The 20729-nt window shown below is 41.0% G+C and overlaps 1 protein-coding gene across 1 annotated transcript; it reads left to right on the top strand.

The window, feature by feature from the left end:
* Window positions 1–700: 700 nt before the first annotated feature.
* On the top strand, window positions 701–20403 carry LOC115567773 (uncharacterized). The gene is made up of 8 exons (XM_030394621.1): window positions 701–768; window positions 2245–2325; window positions 2413–2520; window positions 2612–2886; window positions 6173–6656; window positions 13346–13437; window positions 17550–17653; window positions 18340–20403. The coding sequence occupies exons 1-8, from the start codon at window positions 708–710 to the stop codon at window positions 18488–18490; spliced, it is 1356 nt and encodes a 451-aa protein (XP_030250481.1). The 5' UTR covers window positions 701–707; the 3' UTR covers window positions 18491–20403.
* The last annotated feature ends 326 nt before the right edge of the window (window positions 20404–20729 follow it).

Below are 20729 nucleotides of genomic sequence, written 5' to 3' on the forward strand. Positions count from 1 at the left end.
GTGATAAAAAAATTCGCTCTGTTACACACATTTTTTTTTCTTGTGAAAAGTATTTTACTCTGTTTCACACATTAAAAAATGTTGTAAAATAAAAAAAATGCTTTCTGTATCACACATGAAAAAAACTCCCTGGAGGAACAAAGTTGCTCTTCATCTTAGTCGAGCACTTCTCCCTCTTGTGGTCCAAATGAGTATTACAGAAACCAACAGTAAGAAAAATTTGCCTTGTTTTTCCTGTTTTTGACTAACGATGACAATGGCTCTTCACCTTCACCTGACAACTAGACTGTTTGTTAATTAATCCAAATGTGAGACAACCCATGTCACAGACATGGCTTGTTGAAAGGTTGAGGTCAGTATTAGATAATGCAGATATTGGCCAACTTCTTCTGCTGCAACAGTTTGCACATTTGTTTGTCATAGAAATAGCCGTACTGCCGAGAACAGAAGAAATCAAACATCTTGTGTAATACGACCCTTGATTTCCTGCTCTGTGCCGGAAATATACAGACATCCTGCCCACCCTGAGCATGTCAAAAACAACTGGTTATATCTGACCAAAAAGAAGAACTGCAACTCATGTTATAACTCAGAGTTGGTTACTGTGTCACTGAAATTACATGTATTTGAACTGCGGCGGTGGTTTCGGGTGTGTTTCTGACTTTGGGAGAAAGTGAATTCTTGTCTGTGATAAACCTGATCGAACGATGGAGGAAGAACCGACCTTGGCGTTGGTGACTTTAAGGTCTAACAGTGTCTCAACACACGGTGAGTCGTGTACTCTGTACAATATTGTATGTTCCACTATTCCACATAAAGGTTTAAATTAGTAACAACACTGAAATGCAACAGTGTTAATAATGTAGTATAAAATAACCATAGTCAGTAGATGGTGGTTATAATGTAACCACAATAAGTAATCTGTGACTGATGATAACTGATAATAAGTGTTAAATGATAAAAGTAAGAAATGAAGGGTAATCAAGTGTGAAGGAGAAGCTGAAACATATTACTCTGCACTAGCTGATTGAAATGTGCACTTACTGATTAAAACTACTGTGTATGAAGACGTGAAGTGTGAAAATGTAACCACAAATATAAGAACAGAATCACATAACCAAATATACAACACTTTTATTCTTTTTTAAAAATGCAGTGCAAAGAGTGATGAGACATAATGTGATATATCAAGTACCTGAGAAAAGTACCGACCTTGGCGTTGGTGACTTTAAGGTCTAACAGTGTCTCAACACGCGGTGAGTCGTGTACTCTTTTTTAATGATACAGCCTGCAGATACTATACTACATAAGAAAATATTGTATGATCCACTATTCCACATAAAGGTAGTCAGTTTAAATTAGTATCAACACTGAAATGCAACAGCGTTAATAATGTAGTATAAAATAACCATAGTCAGTAGATGGTGGTCAATATAATTTAACCACAATAAGTAATCTGTGACTAATGATAACTGATAATAACTGTTATAATGATAAAAGTAAGAAATGAAGGGTAATCAAGTGTGAAGGAGAAGCTGAAACATAATACTCTGCACCAGCTGATTGAAATGTGCACCTACTGATTAAAACTACTGTGTGTGAAGACGTGAAGTGTGAAAATGTAACCACAAATTTAAGAACAGAATCACATAACCAAAAATACAACACTTTTATTCTTTTTTAAAGATGCAATGCAAAGAGTGATCAGATACAATGTGATATATCAAGAAGGGGAACTTGGTTATTATTAACCCCAAAGGCCAGAGTCTCTAAGAACTAATGGTGTATGTTGAGAAAAGTACCTTTTTTTTTCTTTTTTTTTTAACACCAAGAGAGTGAGGTTAAGAGCTACTGGCTGCACATAGCAGGAGATACTGGAGTCACGTACACCTACGAAGCTACGAACAGGTGCAGACGGAAGAACAGGGGTTTCCAGAGAAAAATGCCCGTGTCAGCAGAGGTGATGAAGAGTAGGGATTGGATGAGACCACGAGGCCATGAGAAGACGCTCGAAGTTTTTTGGGCTTAAACGAGGATGCTCGATGCTCAGAACCTCAGATCAGTTCACTTTGTTCATGGACTTTGTCTGTGCGACTGCAGCAACTTCCTGTGGCTTTGACAAAAAAAAGATGCACACAACATTTTTTGTCCCACATTCACTCCAGACTAGGAAGTGACTTGTGAGAGTAACATTGAAATAATGTCAAACTTCAGTTCCTTTAAAACTTGTTTGCTTTTTTGCAGAGAAACCAAAGGACCTGGAAGTAATCTACGATGATGCAATGTGTGAGGAGCAGGGATCAGACACACGTCCTGTCAAACCAGGTTAATTTTGGTTTACCGTGGCTGATTAAAGTGTAAAATATGATAACAGTATATTTGTATAATACATTCTCTTTTTGCTTTTGGCAGGTGATGAAAAGAAAGCTCGACTGTTAACTCTGCTTCATCTGATGGCAGTAGTTTTGGGGATTACATGTGTCTTTCTGCTGTCAGTCCACATCACCCTCAGTATCTACTGTAAGTACCCGTTTTGAAAGACTTTCAATGCAGAGTGATGGAAACAAGTGAGTGTAGCAACTGAGCGCAACAGTTTCTTCCCTGATTTCAGTCGAAGCAGTCGTGTCAGAGCGGCCCAGAGAGAACAGCAACCTGACAGCCCAGAATCTGCAGCTGTGGACAGAGAAGACTGATTTAGAGAGACGAAACGAAGAGCTGACCAGAGAGAGAGACGGACTCAACTGGACCATCGGAGTCATCCTGGAACACAAGGACTTCCCAGTGAAACGACACTGCCCACAGAAAGGTGAAAGAACCCAGCATGCTTTGCTCTGTTTGGGTTTTGGTCACCGCTCCTGTAGATCAACTGAAACCACTAACTTTAGAGCTCCATAACTGTGAACGCAATTAAATAAGTTCAATGTAAAGTTAGTTTGACCGTTGCTTTTTTAAATTTACTTTTACAATTAGTAACAACACTGAAATGCAACAGCGTAAATAATGTAGTATAAAATAACCATAGTCAGTAGATGGTGGTCAATATAATTTAACCACAATAAGTAATCTGTGACTAATGATAACTGATAAGTGTTAAATGATAAAAGTAAGAAATGAATGGTAATCAAGTGTGAAGGAGAAGCTGAAACATAATACTCTGAACCAGCTGATTGAAATGTGCACCTACTGATTAAAACTACTGAAGTGTGAAGATGTGAAATGTGAAAATGTAACCACAAATATAAGAACAGAATCACATAACCAAATATACAACACTTTTATTCTTTTTTTAAAATGCAGTGCAAAGAGTGATCAGATACAATGTGATATTTCAAGTACCTGAGAAAAGTACCTGTTTTTTTTTTAAACACCAAGAGAGTGAGGTTAAGAGCTACTGGCTGCACGTAGCAGGAGATACTGGAGTCACATACACCTACGAAGCTACGAACAGGTGCAGAAGGAAGAACAGGGGTTTCCAGAGAAAAATGCCCGTGTCAGCAGAGGTGATGAAGAGTAGGGATTGGATGAGACCACGAGGCCATGAGAAGACACTCGAAGTTTTTTGGGCTTAAACGAGGATGCTCGATGCTCAGAACCTCAGATCAGTTCACTTTGTTCATGGACTGCAGCGACTTCCTGTGGCTTTTACAAATAAAGGTGCACACAACATTTTTTGTCCCACATTCACTCCAGACTAGGAAGTGACTTGTGAGAGCAACATTGACGTAACGGCAAACTTCAGTTCCTTTAAAACTTGTTTGCTTTTTTGCAGAGAAACCAAATGACCTGGAAGTAATCTACGATGATGCAATGTGTGAGGAGCAGGGATCAGACACACGTCCTGTCAAACCAGGTTAATTTTGGTTTACCGTGGCTGATTAAAGTGTAAAATATGATATCAGTATATAGATTGAATAGATTGAAAAGAAAGCTCAACTGTTAACTCTGCTTCATCTGATGGCAGTAGTTTTGGGGATTACATGTGTCTCTCTGCTGTTAGTCCGCATCGCCCTCAGTATCTACTGTAAGTACCCGTTTTGAAAGACTTTCAATGCAGAGTGATGGAAACAAGTGCGTGTAGCAATTGAGTGCAACAGTTTCTACCTTGATTGCAGTCGAAGCAGTCGTGTCAGAGCGGCCCAGAGAAAACAGCAACCTGACAGCACAGAATCTGCAGCTGTGGACAGAGAAGAATGATTTAGAGAGACGAAACGAAGAGCTGACCAGAGAGAGAGACGGACTCAACTGGACCATCTGAGTCATCCTGGAACACAAGGACTTCCCAGTGGAACGACACTGCCCACAGAAAGGTGAAAGAACCCAGCATGCTTTGCTCTGTTTGGGTTTTGGTCACCGCTCCTGTAGATCAACTGAAACCACTAACTTTAGAGCTCCATAACTGTGAACGCAATTAAATAAGTTCAATGTAAAGTTAGTTTGACCGTTGCTTTTTTAAATTTACTTTTACAATTAGTAACAACACTGAAATGCAACAGCGTAAATAATGTAGTATAAAATAACCATAGTCAGTAGATGGTGGTCAATATAATTTAACCACAATAAGTAATCTGTGACTAATGATAACTGATAAGTGTTAAATGATAAAAGTAAGAAATGAATGGTAATCAAGTGTGAAGGAGAAGCTGAAACATAATACTCTGAACCAGCTGATTGAAATGTGCACCTACTGATTAAATCTACTGAAGTGTGAAGATGTGAAATGTGAAAATGTAACCACAAATATAAGAACAGAATCACATAACCAAATATACAACACTTTTATTCTTTTTTTAAAATGCAGTGCAAAGAGTGATCAGATACAATGTGATATTTCAAGTACCTGAGAAAAGTACCTGTTTTTTTTTTAAACACCAAGAGAGTGAGGTTAAGAGCTACTGGCTGCACGTAGCAGGAGATACTGGAGTCACGTACACCTACGAAGCTACGAACAGGTGCAGAAGGAAGAACAGGGGTTTCCAGAGAAAAATGCCCGTGTCAGCAGAGGTGATGAAGAGTAGGGATTGGATGAGACCACGAGGCCATGAGAAGACACTCGAAGTTTTTTGGGCTTAAACGAGGATGCTCGATGCTCAGAACCTCAGATCAGTTCACTTTGTTCATGGACTTTGTCTGTGCGACTGCAGCGACTTCCTGTGGCTTTTACAAATAAAGGTGCACACAACATTTTTTGTCCCACATTCACTTCAGACTAGGAAGTGACTTGTGAGAGCAACATTGACGTAACGGCAAACTTCAGTTCCTTTAAAACTTGTTTGCTTTTTTGCAGAGAAACCAAATGACCTGGAAGTAATCTACGATGATGCAATGTGTGAGGAGCAGGGATCAGACACACGTCCTGTCAAACCAGGTTAATTTTGGTTTACCGTGGCTGATTAAAGTGTAAAATATGATATCAGTATATAGATTGAATAGATTGAAAAGAAAGCTCGACTGTTGACTCTGCTTCATCTGATGGCAGTAGTTTTGGGGATTACATGTGTCTCTCTGCTGTTAGTCCGCATCGCCCTCAGTATCTACTGTAAGTACCCGTTTTGAAAGACTTTCAATGCAGAGTGATGGAAACAAGTGCGTGTAGCAATTGAGTGCAACAGTTTCTACCTTGATTGCAGTCGAAGCAGTCGTGTCAGAGCGGCCCAGAGAAAACAGCAACCTGACAGCACAGAATCTGCAGCTGTGGACAGAGAAGAATGATTTAGAGAGACGAAACGAAGAGCTGACCAGAGAGAGAGATGGACTCAACTGGACCATCGGAGTCATCCTGGAACACAAGGACTTCCCAGTGGAACGACACTGCCCACAGAAAGGTGAAAGAATCCCAGCATGCTTTGCTCTGTTTGGGTTTTGGTCACCGCTCCTGTTGATCAACTAAAACCACTAACTTTAGAGCTCCATAACTGTGAACGCAATTAGATTGGATGATGATTAGATGAGTTCAATGTAAAGTTAGTTTGACAGTTGCCTTTTTAAATGTACTTTTACATTTACAGCTTTTGTCGTAAATACAGTAATTCATACATACATTCATATACTGATGGCGGTGGCTGCTATACATGGTGCCGGCCAGGACATCAGGAGCACTTTGGGGTTCAGCTAACAACCGATAACAACTGCAGTTAAGAAGGTAGACACCATTTCAGCATATGCCTCCCTGCAGACTCTCCACTTCCTGGCCCTTATCAAGACCTGGATCACCCAAGAAAACACTGCCACTCCAGCTGCACTCTCGTCTGCCTACTCCTTTTCACACTCCCAGAGACAAACTGGTCGAGGAGGAGGAACTGGCCTCCTCCTCTCCCCCATGCGGTCCTACCAGGTCATTCCCCTGGACCACCTTTCCGGATCTGCTCTTGAGTTCCACACTGTCTCTATCACACATCCTTTCAAACCCAACATTGTGGTGATCTATTGCCCTCCTGGTCCACTCTGTGACTTCTTTGATGAGATGAACACACTCCTGAGCTGCTGCCCTGACGATGGCCCTCCACTGGTTGTCCTGGGAGACTTCAACATCCCCCCAGAGAAGCTGCGCTCATCTGAATTCATCGACTTCTTCTCCACATTTAACCTCACATTCTCCCCCTCACCACCGACCCACCGAGCCAGGAACCTACTTGTTCTTGTCTTCACAAGGTCCTGTAGTACCTCAGCACTCTCCGTTACCCCACTGTGTCTGTTAAAATAATTCTGCGTTAATTTAGAACTGGAGGAAGGAGATCGGAGTCAGCTCAAGATTCAAACAAGGTTTTAATCTTGTACAAGAGGAGCATTCACGGAGCAACACGCAGGTCTGTTACAAAGTGAAGACTCAATATCTGAAGAGAAAAGCATGGTATATATCCCTCTTTGTGGGTGTGTTTTCACTCAATTAGTTCCTAATTTATGACCTGCACTTAAAGGAATACTCCACAGAGAAGGAAGTGATAAGGAAGAGTTAAGCTTCAGTGGTCACTCAATACCAGACATAGGTAATAAAATGGCCTAAAACAAGATCACAGGTTACAGGTCATGTTGAACAGTTACATTGAACATTCCTATGTAGGACTTCAGTTTACATCTCTCTTTGAAGTACAAAATTTCTATCACATATCCCTCCTGTTTATGCTGATTTCAAGCATAATTATAACAAATTTTGTAGAGTGTGAGAGCGAAAACCCTATCAGGCAGTTCAAAACATTCTATTTATCCATTATCTTTCTAGATAGGGAAACTCTCTCACGGTCCCGCTGCCCCGGCAACCACACGCAGGTACTCCAATTCAAAAGCATCATGATTACATTGTTACCCCAAAACAAAACATAAACGTCCTCACCAAGCTAGTCAACCCATCGGGCCTGGCTACGGACCTATCCCTACCTAACTAAACTATCCCTTACACGTAAAAAGAATAAATAAAAAGGGGTCACTTTCAATATGTACAAAGGCTGTAAGTATTTTTCTCCTAAGTTGCTCTAGTCTGCCAATTCAGAAAACTACAACTTCAGTTAGATTGTCTGAAGTATCATCTTAATCAGTAGATAAACACATAAACAGCAATCATCCCTTAAACTGTGTTAAACAGGTTACCATATAAATCATCATCTGCCATATCAATGTAACATTTTCTTGTGCTGCATTCTCATAGTCCTCCTGGTAGTCATCGGTGGTGGGGACCCTTTCATACAGCATCGTTGTTTTGGTCACAGCAGTGTCAATGAGTCTCTGTAACAGTCCTCTCAAACAGGGGATAAAACAACATCCACAAATGGTTAGAATGGCAATCATTACAGCTACAGATAACATCATAGCTTTTATAGAACCTGTCCAAACATTCTACTCCTCCTTTTTCAACCAACAACATGTCTAACGCCATCCTATTCTGCCATGCCATTAAACTAGTCTTATCTAACTGTTGATGTATGCCCCCAATTGCTCCCTTAGTGTAATTAAAAAATTGTTGTTGATTATAATACACATAATTTATCCAATCCACATTCTTATTAATAGTACCCACCAAGCCAGGAATGATTCAAACCCTGAACCAACATGATTTCTAGCTTTAAATTCGTCTGGAACACCTCGAAGAACACCAATTGCATCCACATAAACCTTACTATCATATGATCCCTTTGGTGCTTTTCTCTTGGTAATACGTGAGTTATTTGTCATCGTGTCATATGGTAAAATATATGTTTGCATTAGTAACTGTACCATGGCACAAGTTCCCTTCCAGTCAATTGGTAATTTTGCTCTAAGTGTCTTACCTCCACAGAACCACCATACATCCGCTCTAGCCATGATTTGATCGTTCACTACACCATCAGTGACATTGCTCTCGCCCTTACTTACATCAATGATGGTTTGACAAGTTGTCAACCCCCCTACTGACACGGTACCTTTGCCTCGTGTCAAGCAGGTATAATTTCAAGTGTATGGAGTAAACCAAGGTGGTTTAATCTGTGGTGACACTGGTGGGAATAAAAGGTTCAAAGTGGTGCAGTTTATAACACTATCTGAGTTGTATAAATCTAGCATGCAACGAAAACCTTTCGGATCATTATCTGAATTAAGGGGAAAAGGCACTGTGCCTAACCCCGACCTGGCTGCACAGGCTAGACAGCTTGAGGGGGAAAACTTGCTGTTTCGGGCTGTGTAAACATTCATTGTAACCATACATTTGAATCTGTGAATCCCATTTCTAGGGCATACGTTTCCTTTATATTTTTGACATCTATATATTTTACAGGATTATTTTTCATCGAAATCTGTGTGGTTGGTGTAGCCATTACAGATGTTGTCTGATTACTCAAGTTTGGGGACACTGTTATATGAAATATCCCAACTGGGTTTGTTCCACTTACCCATGCTCCCAACACATATGTTCTGTTATCAGTGTGCTTGGGAGTCTTGAGTGTTATTATTACAGGATTGCAGTGGTTTATTTTACAAGTGTCTGGCATCATCTTGATACTTGTCAATCGTTTTTTTTAATTCAGGTCTCAGATTGTATCCCCAATCCTGTGTTCCTGTGTTGGCAATTACCCAATTCCACTTCTCACATCCACACCCATACCTGTTCACAGTTTTACCCCGCACACTCCTATATGCAGTGCATGCAACTGTGGTGACACAGATATATTTTTCTGACCCCAGCCAGTCAGAGTGTTGTCCTAAGCAAGGGAAAATCTGACATGCGTCAATCTGAGCAATGCAGTTTATCCCTTCAGTACATTGTATTATCACTGCACCTCTCCTAGTGTCCCATCTGGATTGTATTCCTATAGCTCTTTCCCTCATTTTATCATGTACCTGGCCTTGTATCTCTAAATTTGAGATAAGGAGGGCAATTGTGGTCACACATAAAACAGTTATTACACATAGTTTTAATTCCAGCATGGTGAATGCTTCTACTTATCTGACAGTAGTATTTGTACTCTTTTGCAGTACGTGAGATGGATCCACGTCTGTCTTTCAGCTATGCAGACTGCTGTAGGTGTAGACAGCAATAATTGCTAGGGCCCTTCCCAGCATGGGGCTGACCAATTCTTTTGTCTCAGAACTTTGATGAACACCCAATCTCCTGGGTTTATTGGCCCTCCTGTTGGTGCTGGACCTATAGGAGGAGATACTGTAGACATAGCACTCTTGTTCTTCATCATTTGACATTATAGTTTACAATTGTTTCAGTCAATCTAGTATCATCTCCCTTCATATCTATTAGTGGTACCCTGAATGGCCTTCCATATAATATTTCAAATGGGTAAGCTGCTTCTGGGAATTTACCTGGTTTTGGACGTGGTCTACCTTGAGCATTATGTGTAGAACATATCAATCATGAAGCACAAACATTTTTTTTTAGTAGTTTTGAAATCCATATTGTGGATACCATCCCTCCTGTTGAGACAAGGATTTTCCCATGACTCAATACTGCAGCAAAGCTAAATAAACTATTTGGTAATATAGGTTTATCGCCTAAGCTCTTCCAAATTCCTGCTTCTGTCTTTGTGGCTCCTTTAGTTCGCCACATGTTCTTTTCAGTCTCAGGAGAGCTATTTTGCATGTCCCTTAAAATATCATGATCTATATGTGTAGGCATAACCTCGGTGGTATAAATATCATCTACTTTTTCCAAAGAAGCAGCCGCTCGTTTTGTTTCTTTGTCTGCTTTTTTGATTCCCTATTGAAAATAAAATCTTTCCCGAAGTGTGTGCAGCACACTTGCATATTGCAACTTTTCTCGGCAGTTGAATGGCATCCAATATCTGCAAAATGAGATCTTTATTCTTTCCTATTTTACACACCTCCATAAGTGCAACAAGTTCTGCTGATTATGCAGAGCAATGTGACGATAAGGAACTTGACTTTGTTGGATGTTACTACGACATATCCAATGACATTTGTTCTGACGGGATTCTTTTACATGAGCCATCTACAAACATCACAATATCAGCTGTATGAAGTGGTACATCGGTGAGATCTGGTCTTGGTAGTACTGTAGCACTAGTTTCTCCTACACAATCATGTGCTATTCCATCTGTTACATTTGGCAACAGAGTTGATGGGTTTAATGTAAAAACTATCTTGTTTTGCATTTGAAGAACAAGCATGTGAAAACATAAGTGTCAATGGATGAAACAACACTATAGAAGCAGAACTCTGCACACTGAGTGCAGCTGCCTGTACTGCCTGCAAACAAGGTGGCATAGCTTTTGTGATCTTATCTAGTTTAGATGAATAATATGCAATAGGTCTCTGTTTTCCACCAAATGGTTGTGTTAGAACGCTAGACATAAAACCATCTCTTGCATCACATGTCTAAACAAACGGCCTTGTGTAATCAGGGAAAGCTAATACTGAAGAGCTCACTAGAACTATTTTGAGTCAAGTCACAAAGGCATCATCTGCTTCTTGAGTCCACGTTATTTCATCATGAGCCACCACAGGTTGATCATATATAGCAGTTTGGAGCAGTTGTGCTTTTTTCAGCATATTTAGCAATCCACTCTCTGCAAAAATTAGTTATGCCAAAGAAAGACATCATTTATCTTTTGGTAGTAGGTTTTGGTGCTTACTTAATAATACTTGAGCGCTATCTAGCAAACATACTTCTTCTTCCTCATCTTCTGTGTCTTAGTGTGTCTGTGTGTGTCAGTGCATGACCTGATTTATTGGCTAGTCATGCCGATGAATCATCAACTCGTCTGGGTCTCCCTCCTCCTCCTCTTTCCTGCCAGCCTCCTTGACCTCTGCCCTTTGGAGCACTACATTCTCAAGCCCAATGTCCAAATTTGCCACAATTGTAGCAGCTCTCATCTTCTCCAACTCTCCCCATCCTCCTCCTCTGCTTCTCCCTCTCCAGCCTCCACAGTTGACATTGCCTCGGAAATACACATCAGTAAATGCATTAGCATAATTTTCATCATCATCATCATCCATGACAAATACTTCACTTGCCTTTTTGTTCCACCTTTCTTGGCCTTCTTTTCTTTCAGTACATTCTCTGCATGTACTGCATGGTCGGTCGTAGCTTGTATACCAGCTGTTCCAACACCAACCGGGTGCTTCTTTACAAACTGTGAGATCTCTGGCTTCATTCCATTCAGGAATGCATTTTTTAACTATATATTGTAGGGACCATTGTCAGCATTATCCTGATGCATACCGCTGTTTGCTACAAACACTTTCATCAGTCTCTCTAGGTAAATCAACACACCTTCATCTGCATTCTTTACACACTGTGCTATTTTGCAATAATCTGCTCTTCCCTGAAATGAATTATTATTCTTTGAATCAAAACATCAACTTGGACAGTCCATTGAGCGTCCCCATGTAGTATGGTGACATTGTTGTGGAATGGGTCCCATGTTACCTTAATCAAACACCAATTTTACTTTACAATGCACCCTAATATATTTTCTACCTCCAGCATTTCTATCAGCGGATACATTACTTCTTCTTCTATATTAAAATTCACTGACTTCTTTGGCAGAGAGATTATAGGCATGACAGAAGGTTTAAAAAAAATCATACCACTTACCAGACCATGGGTTTTTTTGGACTTCCTATGGCTCTTTCTGTCGGTACAGGAGCGGAGAGAGTAGGTGCAGAGAGAGAAGGAGGGTGAGGGTGTGGAGCGGAGCGGAGGCCTGTTCAGGAGGCTGCAGTAGTTGAGGGTCGACGTACGTGGAGGATGAGGATGGGGACCCAGAGGCACATAATCATCATTCTCCTGTTATCTCGGTTGGAGTACAAAACAGGATAAAGTTGATTACTTCCTGAATCTTTTCCTTTTCCTTTTCCTCTTTTTCTTCCTGTCTTTTCCTTTCTTCAACCTCTCTTCTCAATTTCTACTTTACGTTGTCTCACTTCCTTTTCTTTCTGCTTCTGCATTCCTCTCTTTCTTGCTTCTGCCTCATCCAACCATGCCTTTGCCTGTATATAACCTTCTCTTTTCTTTCTCATCTTACTTCCCTTTGACTTTGCCTCTCTCTTTTCTACCAATTCTTTGCATTCTTCTGCCTGCAACTTTCCTCCAAACCCCTACTTCTTTTTTACATAATCCTGTGCCTCCACAAAACTCTGGACAAGTTTAAGAGCAGCTTAATGTATAATGTTTTCAAATGTGTATTGTACTGTTTTTTTTTTTTGTTTGTTTTTTGTTTTTTTTTTAAATATCAATATTTGCCCTTAACTCTTGTTTTTTATTTTTATATTCTTATCATACTGTACCACTGCTACGATCACCTAATTTCCCCTCGGGATCTATAAAGTTATCTATCAATCTGTCTATCTATCTATCTATCGATCTATCTATCTATTTTACATCTCCTTTATATTGAACCTCGTCAGGTTCACAACAACATTTATAACAACTACTACAATTTCCCATTTTGATCCTTTCTTTTTATTTATCTCAATTTTGTTCGTATTTCTATTTGAGCGCTCTTCTTTTTCTTTTTTTTTTTTACATTTTATTTTATTTTACCGGTTTTTCCATTTCTTTTCCTTATGAGTCCCTGACTCTTTCCTATGGGTCCCTGACCCGACGTCCTTTTGGTTTCTCAGCCCTGAGGGATTAGTTTAAGCCTTGTCCTTCCAAAGACAGATATTTTAGGGTTCCTGCCCTAAATCTAAGAGAGACCTGCTCCCCCAAGTCCCTGACTTGCTTTTTTTTTCCTTTAGGTCCCTGACCTATTCTAAGAGATCCCTGATCTCCCAAGTCCCTGACTTGCTTTACTTATTAGAAATGGTTATTTCTTACCCTTTTGATGATTTGAGTCCCTGACTCGATGTTTGCCTGGCTGGTCCGTCTCCTCTCTTTGGTTAGACCCGTCACTGTCCCTCTCTCCAGGGGACCTGGCCTCCCTGACCAAACGAAGCTTTAAGAGCCCCGTGGTGGAGGACTTTTCAGGAGTTTTTACCTCCGCCTTGCAAGGTCTTCAGGTCCGCAGATGTGGAGAGAGCGACAGATATTGGGGTCCCTGTTCGGGCGCCAAATGTTTTGTTAAAATAATTCTGCGTTAATTTAGAACTGGAGGAAGGAGATCGGAGTCAGCTCAAGATTCAAACAAGGTTTTAATCTTGTACAAGAGGAGCATTCACGGAGCAACACGCAGGTCTGTTACAAAGTGAAGACTCAATATCTGAAGAGAAAAGCATGGTATATATCCCTCTTTGTGGGTGTGTTTTCACTCAATTAGTTCCTAATTTATGACCTGCACTTAAAGGAATACTCCACAGAGAAGGAAGTGATAAGGAAGAGTTAAGCTTCAGTGGTCACTCAATACCAGACATAGGTAATAAAATGGCCTAAAACAAGATCACAGGTTACAGGTCATGTTGAACAGTTACATTGAACATTCCTATGTAGGACTTCAGTTTACATCTCTCTTTGAAGTACAAAATTTCTATCACAGTGTCTGACCACCACGTTGTCACTTTCTGTCTCCCCTTAAAATTCACCACCTCCCTTGCCCCCAGACCTCACAGGATCACCACCCGCTGCAATCTGAAATCCCTCTCTCCTTCTGCTCTCTCCTCTCTACTGTTCTTTCCTCACTACCATCTACAGACCAGTTTTCTCTATTGTCTACTGAGGAAGCCTCCTCCGCTCTGCTACCCTCCCTCTCCTCCTCTTTAGACACTCTTTGTCCACTCACCTCCCGACCAGCTACCACCACCTCCTCTCTGACCTCACCTCAACGGTATCAGCAGCCAAATCAGCCTTCTACCTGTCAAAGATCAACTCCTCTGCCTCCAACCCATTCACAAAGCACCTTCCCCGACCGTTACCTCCGTTGGCCTTACCATCTTCAGCCCAATCTCTTCTGAAGATGTTCACAGGCTAGTGATGTCTAACCGTGCCACCACCTGTTCCCTTGACCTGATTCCCTCCTCCCTTCTCCAAGACATCTAACTCCAGACCTGTATTTCTTCTTTCATTCCTCTCTAAAACCCTGGAACGTGCAGTCTACAACCAACTGTCATCCAATCTTTCAGAGAATGACCTCCTTCACCCTAATCAGTCAGGCTTCAGGACTGGTCACTCCACTGAGACAGCCCTCCTCATGGTGATTGAGTCGCTTGGAGCCGTCAGAGCCTTGTCCAACTCGCCAGTCATCATTCTCCTCGACTTATCCTCTGCTTCTGACACAGTCAACCACCAAATCCTCCTCTCAACTCTAGCTGAACTTGGCATTGCTGACTCTGCTCTAACCTGGTTCACATCATACCTAACAAATCGCACCTTTCAGGTCACATGGAGCAGCTCCTTGTCCAAACCCTGCTTTCTAGAAACTGGTGTCCCTCAAGGCTCAGTATTAGGACCGCCTCTGTTTTCACTATACACTAGATCACTAGGCTCTGCAATCACATCACATGGATTCATGTCTATTCCCCCATCCTCCTCCAACTGCCAAGTTTAAACGCGCATCTCGGAATGTTTGGCAGACATCACCTCAAACTCAACCTTAGCTAAACTGAACTCCTCTTCATCACGGGGAACGACTGCCCTCTCATGGAATCTGTCAGTCACTGTCAAGGATGTCCAGTGTTGGGAGTAACGGCGTTTAAGTAAAACGGCGTTACTAACGGTGTTATTTTTTCAGTAACGGAGTAATCGAATGAATTACTTTTCCCATCGTTACAACGCAGTTACCGTTATCAACTATAAAATGTGGCGCGTTACAAATTGAAGATTCTCATTGAAGCTGTTGTCATCCGACTCGGCTCTCAGCCACCAGAGCAGCAGGGCTGCTTTACTTTTCTTCGGTGAGGCAGGAGGGAGGGGCGGGACAACCGCAGAGGTGATGATTGGCTCTCTAAGGTAGAGTGAGAGTTCGTAAGCCAATCAGAGGCTGTGTTCGGTTTACACACAAACCACACAGCTTCGCACACACAAACTAGCAGAGGTGAGCTGCAGAAATGGCGAGTCCAGAGGGAAAGTTTACGTTTTCAAAGTGGAAGTACAGACACTACTTTAACCTCCTTTGTCCACGTCCGTTTTAAGCAACTCTAATCTAATGAAGCATCTCTCAACTGCAGCCGCTTCACTAGTGGCCAAAAACTCTGTTGTTGACACTGTTGATGATGATAGCAGGTGTGGCTAACGTGAGCTCCGCTAACACAGAAGGACACGGAGCCGTCCGAGCAGCTAAAGCTGGATGTTTCTGCTCCAGCTTCACTAAAACTTGTGACACAGACTGAATGCAATGATAGGCAGGTATGTTGTTGAGAACATGCTCCCGTTATCAACAGCTGACCCAGACTCCTTCATTGGCTAAATACCAGGGAGAGCAGGTGCCAGTCCGCCATGCAGAAAGACATTTTCTAAATACATAGATGCAGAGTACATTAAAATCAATGCCGAGCCCAAAAGGGGAAGAAAAGAAAGTAACGCAAGAGTTACTTTTCCTGGTAACTAATTACTTTTATATTGGAGTGATTCCGTTACTAACTCAGTTACTTTTTGGGAGAAGTAACTAGTAACTATAACTTATTACTATTTAAAAGTAACGTGACCAACACTGAGGATGTCACGGTATCGCCTTCATCGGCGGCGAGGAACCTGGGCATAATACTCGATGACAGACCCAACATCACTGCTGTGGCCCAATCCTGCAGATTGATCATTTCTGGCCTGGACTACTACAACTCCCTCTTGACTGGACCTTCAGCCTTTATGACTAGTCGCAGCATATCCAGAACGCTGCAGTGCGCCTCATTTACAATCTTCCCAGATTCTCCCATCTGACCCCCCTCCTCCATGACCTTCACATCCGCATCCAATTCAAGACAATGGTGCTGGCCTTCAAGGCCGTCAACAGAACTGCACCCATCTACCTCCAAACACTGGTCAGACCTCATCTACATCAGCTGTTTTGTCACCTCAGTGGTGGAACGAACTCCCGACCAGTGTCAGGACAGTGGAATCAGTGTCCATCTTCCGCAAAAAACTCAAGACTCACTTGTTCAGACTTCACCTTGACCCCGCATAGCATGACTCCCTCATGACTTTTTTCAGATAACAAGATAATTTTCTCAAGATCTCAGAGAAAATGAACTTAATTTTCCTGAGAGAATGAGATAAATTAATATGTTATCACAAGAGATTGTTCACTCATACTCCTTAAAGCTTAATATCTATTAGATCAGCAGTGCCACGCCAACACGTTTCCCCTTTAACTCTATATGCAACAGTTGAGTAAATAGACAAAAGACGATCAAGGCCACGGGGAAAAATGTATTTGAGTTCTGACTTTTTTCTCAGCAAAAAGTAAAGTCAGAATTCTGAGGAAAAAAGTCAGAACTCAAATAGATTTTTCACTGTGGACCTTATTGTCTTCCATACATTTATTCAATTATTGCACTTAGTTAAGAGGAACAATGTTTTTGTTTATTATTTCAGTGTTATACATAAAAGTAATGCATCTCAAACTGTTATTCTGTCACCTGTAATACATCACACTTCGAGCTATTTAATTCATTGACAATGACTCAACCTGATAGAGAAACTTCACAGTAAGTGTGGCTTTTTACACTGAACTAATGTACTCCAATTACATGTAGTATGTAATGCAATAATGAATCTAAGAAAATGATTGTGAAATTAAAGTTTTGCTGTCTCATTCTTGTTTAACAGTGTGTAAACCTTGTCTGGACTACTGGTTGCAGTTTCAGACCAACTGTTTCGAAATCTGAACATTATAATGGTTGGAATAATCTCCCACAGAGATGGAAATGCATGGTATCTAAAATTGACTGTAATTTAGACACACAAACTCTCTGAGTTAATCCTTTCATTGTACAAATAAAGTAAAACCACATATTTGACCAAAACAAGAACAAATATGATACAAATAAAACCCATAAATCCCACATTTCATTCATTTTAAAAATACATTTTTATGTGTCTCTTATCCTTTATGTATTTTTTCTCCTACTTGTTGTGTTGCATCTTTTTGTATGAAGTGCACTGTAGTAGTATATTTATTAAATCATTATATTATGATTAAGACAAGAGATTAATTTTTCCCAATAACTCTATCAATAATCAGGCAATAGCCTACTATGATAAAGTGCACGGCAACTGGATTGGCTTGAGTAGAAAGGATGTGAAGGACGGGTGGAAGTGGGTGGATGGAAGCAATGTCACTGTGACGTAAGTGAAAACACACACTCCAAAGTTGCCACACATGCCGTCTTAGCCTCATTGTATCTTGACCACAGTGATTCAGACTTCATCATCGCCAAGACATTTGACAAAAAACCTTCCAGTTTTCTAAAGAGGCAGATGGTGAAATGAGTAAAAAGCAGATGGAGATGGCACCTTCAACATCTCCACGTAACACCAAAGACAAGAATCTTTGTCAAAAGAAGCCAAGATGGAAGAAACAACAAATATAGAAATGTCTGAATTTCACACAAACACTGCTGCTGGTTGAAAGTCGACCACGGTGTCATTTATTGTTGACTGTAACCATGAAGTTATCCTGACAGTGACACTGACACATGTTACCTCACTCTCTCATTATCAACTGTGTCTTTATTTAAAATGAAGTATATGTATCGCTATAAATAGCACGCTGCAGTTAGCTTAGCTTAACACAAAGATTGGAAACAGGACTTAACAGCCAGCCTGTCTCTGTCTGAAAGCAACAGATCGACCTGTCAGCACCTCTAAAGCTCATGAAATAACACTTTAGTGTTTAGTACCCAAGTATTGTACTTAAGTAGAGTACTTAGGTAACCAATGCTCATCTTTTATTGACAGATATGATCACAGTATTGTTTTTTGTGTATTTCAGCACACACAGATCAATATGATGTGATATTTTTCTTCCGTAGGTACTGGAGACAAGAACCCAGAAACAGCGAAGCGTGTGCTTTAACTCTGCCACGTGAAGCTCCTCTGGCCAACTGGAAGAAAGTGAGCTGCGGGACGTGGAACCGCTGGATCTGTGAAACAAGAGCCCTGATCAAAGGATCAGCCCCATAATCCTAACAGATCATTTAACATTTAAGAGGTCATATAAGGTGTTCAAAACTGATATATGATGTTTTTTTACTCTTCTTGCAGACTTTTTCTCGTCCTTTTCTAATTTATTGCAATAATCCATTTCTATGAATGTTGCAGAGCAAACCATCACCTTTATGTTATAGACCAGGCATAAATGCGTGTATCACTTCAAGAGATAAGAACTTAAACTAAATGAAATATTCATCTTCTATCAACTTGTTTTTATTGTTGTTGTTTGTTTGTTTTCTGATACAATCCTCATAATCAAATGTTTTAGCATCGAGGGCATAGTTATTGATGTTGTTGGACTGTATGGAAGCTCTTGAGGGCCAAGTGAGATTTATTTTTGTGGAAGTTGTGGAAACGAGTGAAGAGGAAATTAATATTTGCTTTAGTAATTCTAATTTTTGACCACAAGAGGTGGAAGTGCACGACTACTCACATATACTAAATGAGGTGAAAAGCATCCATGTTCTTCTTTTCAGCTTCTCTCTGCACTCAAGGCCCGCGGGCCAAATCCGGCCCGCCACGTCATTTTATGTTGCCCGCGAGAGCTTAAAAGGTATACAATTGTCTTAAAATAAAAGTCTACACTGCTTTACAGTGTACAGTGACCATAAACTACATCTCCCACAATGCATGTCGATGACCCGATAACCCGACGTGCATTGTGTGACCCGCGAAAAGACCGCATCCTGCCGCGAGATCCCAGTGTTTCCATATCAGCGTTTGACTAAAGCGGATTTCTAAGAAGTGATGGAGAAGTTGTCCACAAATTAAAAGGCAGACTGCAGCTGCAGCAGAATGTGTTCACCAAAGCTACCGCTAAAAGTGATGCAGCAGTGAAAGCTAGCTTTATTGTGGCTGAAGAAATCACCCGAGCGTCCAAGTGTTTTTCGGAGGGCGCATTTGTGAAGCGGTGCAAGCTAAAGGTGTGTGAGCAGGTGTGTCCCGACCAGAATCAGACTTTTAACAATATCAGTTTGTCAAGAAACACCATCGCAGACCGAGTTAAGGAACTAGCAGACAATCTGACAACACAGCTGGCCGAAGAGTCACGCAGTTACCTGCTTTTTCGCGGACAACATGGATAAAGCGCATCTGTCCACTTTCATAAGAGGCGTGAAGGCAGACTTCACCGTCAGCGACGAGCTCTTTGATGTAGCTGCCATGCATGGGACGACGACAACGGGCAGGAACATTTTTGATGCGGTGGAAAGGTCCGTGAGTAAAACTAAATTTACCGTGGGACAAGTTGATGGGTTAACTACCGATGGTGCATCTGCAATGTGTGGAGGAAAAACGGGCTTGGTTGGATTAGTGAAGTCATCACACAAGAAGTCCGACATGGTCAAAGCTTTCCAGCGAAAACTACACCTGTGGAGGACCCAGGTGGAACAGGACAATGTTGCCCACTTTCCTGTCTGTCAAAGCATCTCAGCCTCAGTTCCTGGTGCTTTTTCATGTGCTCTGTTAATGCCACATATTCAGTGTGTTTACAGGTGTATGTGTTCAAATATTTATTGTAATCAAAACCATCTCTCATTACCTCTGCAAGGCTCTCTGCTTTTTGTTTTTCTAAAATGCCACACACGTGTTTTAGCAGCTCAGAATTATTTGTGTGCCATAGTTCTGCCCAACTCAACAGTGACAAAAACATTTTGAACAAAGTTGATGTAATAACTTGTGTGTGATCATATTTGGCTTATCTTTGTTATTAATTTGAAAAGTTTGATCTGTGATTGATGGAGTAATGGTGGGTTTCTTAACCTGATAAATTAAAGGGACCAGTTATAATTACAGAGCAATGTGCTTAAATATATTTTTACATTTATGTAAATGCTTGTTCAATATTTGTACAGTTGAATAAATAATAATTAAATGCAGAGACACTTATTTGTTACAATATTTTACGGAGTAGTTACATTCATACAGTCTTACAGTTACAACCGGCCCTTTAAGGGCAAGCATAATGTTGATGTGGCCCGGGCTGAAAATGAGTTTGACACCCCTGATCTATTATGTGTTAGCAGGTTATGTAACATGACCGTCATGTCTTTCTTTTGGTGAGGAATTTGTCATACTTGCCGCCAATCAGTGTCATCAATGGTTCTCCACAGTGAATAGTGAATCACGACCACAACTGAGAGGAAGACAAAGCAAATTTTTTGGCACAGATATCAAGTTGTATGTGTCTGAGATGAAGGTTGGAAAACAC

The sequence above is a fragment of the Sparus aurata genome, chromosome 17 (assembly GCF_900880675.1).
Source record: "Sparus aurata chromosome 17, fSpaAur1.1, whole genome shotgun sequence".
Lineage (NCBI taxonomy): Eukaryota > Metazoa > Chordata > Actinopteri > Spariformes > Sparidae > Sparus > Sparus aurata.

Bases quoted from the DNA above. Each gene is read 5' to 3' on its own strand.
- LOC115567773 (XM_030394621.1), top strand. From the start codon at position 708: ATGGAGGAAGAACCGACCTTGGCGTTGGTGACTTTAAGGTCTAACAGT. The intron at 6,657-13,345 runs GTACCTCAGCAC...CCCTCTCTCCAG, and splicing joins TGTCTTCACAAGGTCCTGTA to GGGACCTGGCCTCCCTGACC. The intron at 13,438-17,549 runs GTCCGCAGATGT...ATCAATAATCAG, and splicing joins CCGCCTTGCAAGGTCTTCAG to GCAATAGCCTACTATGATAA.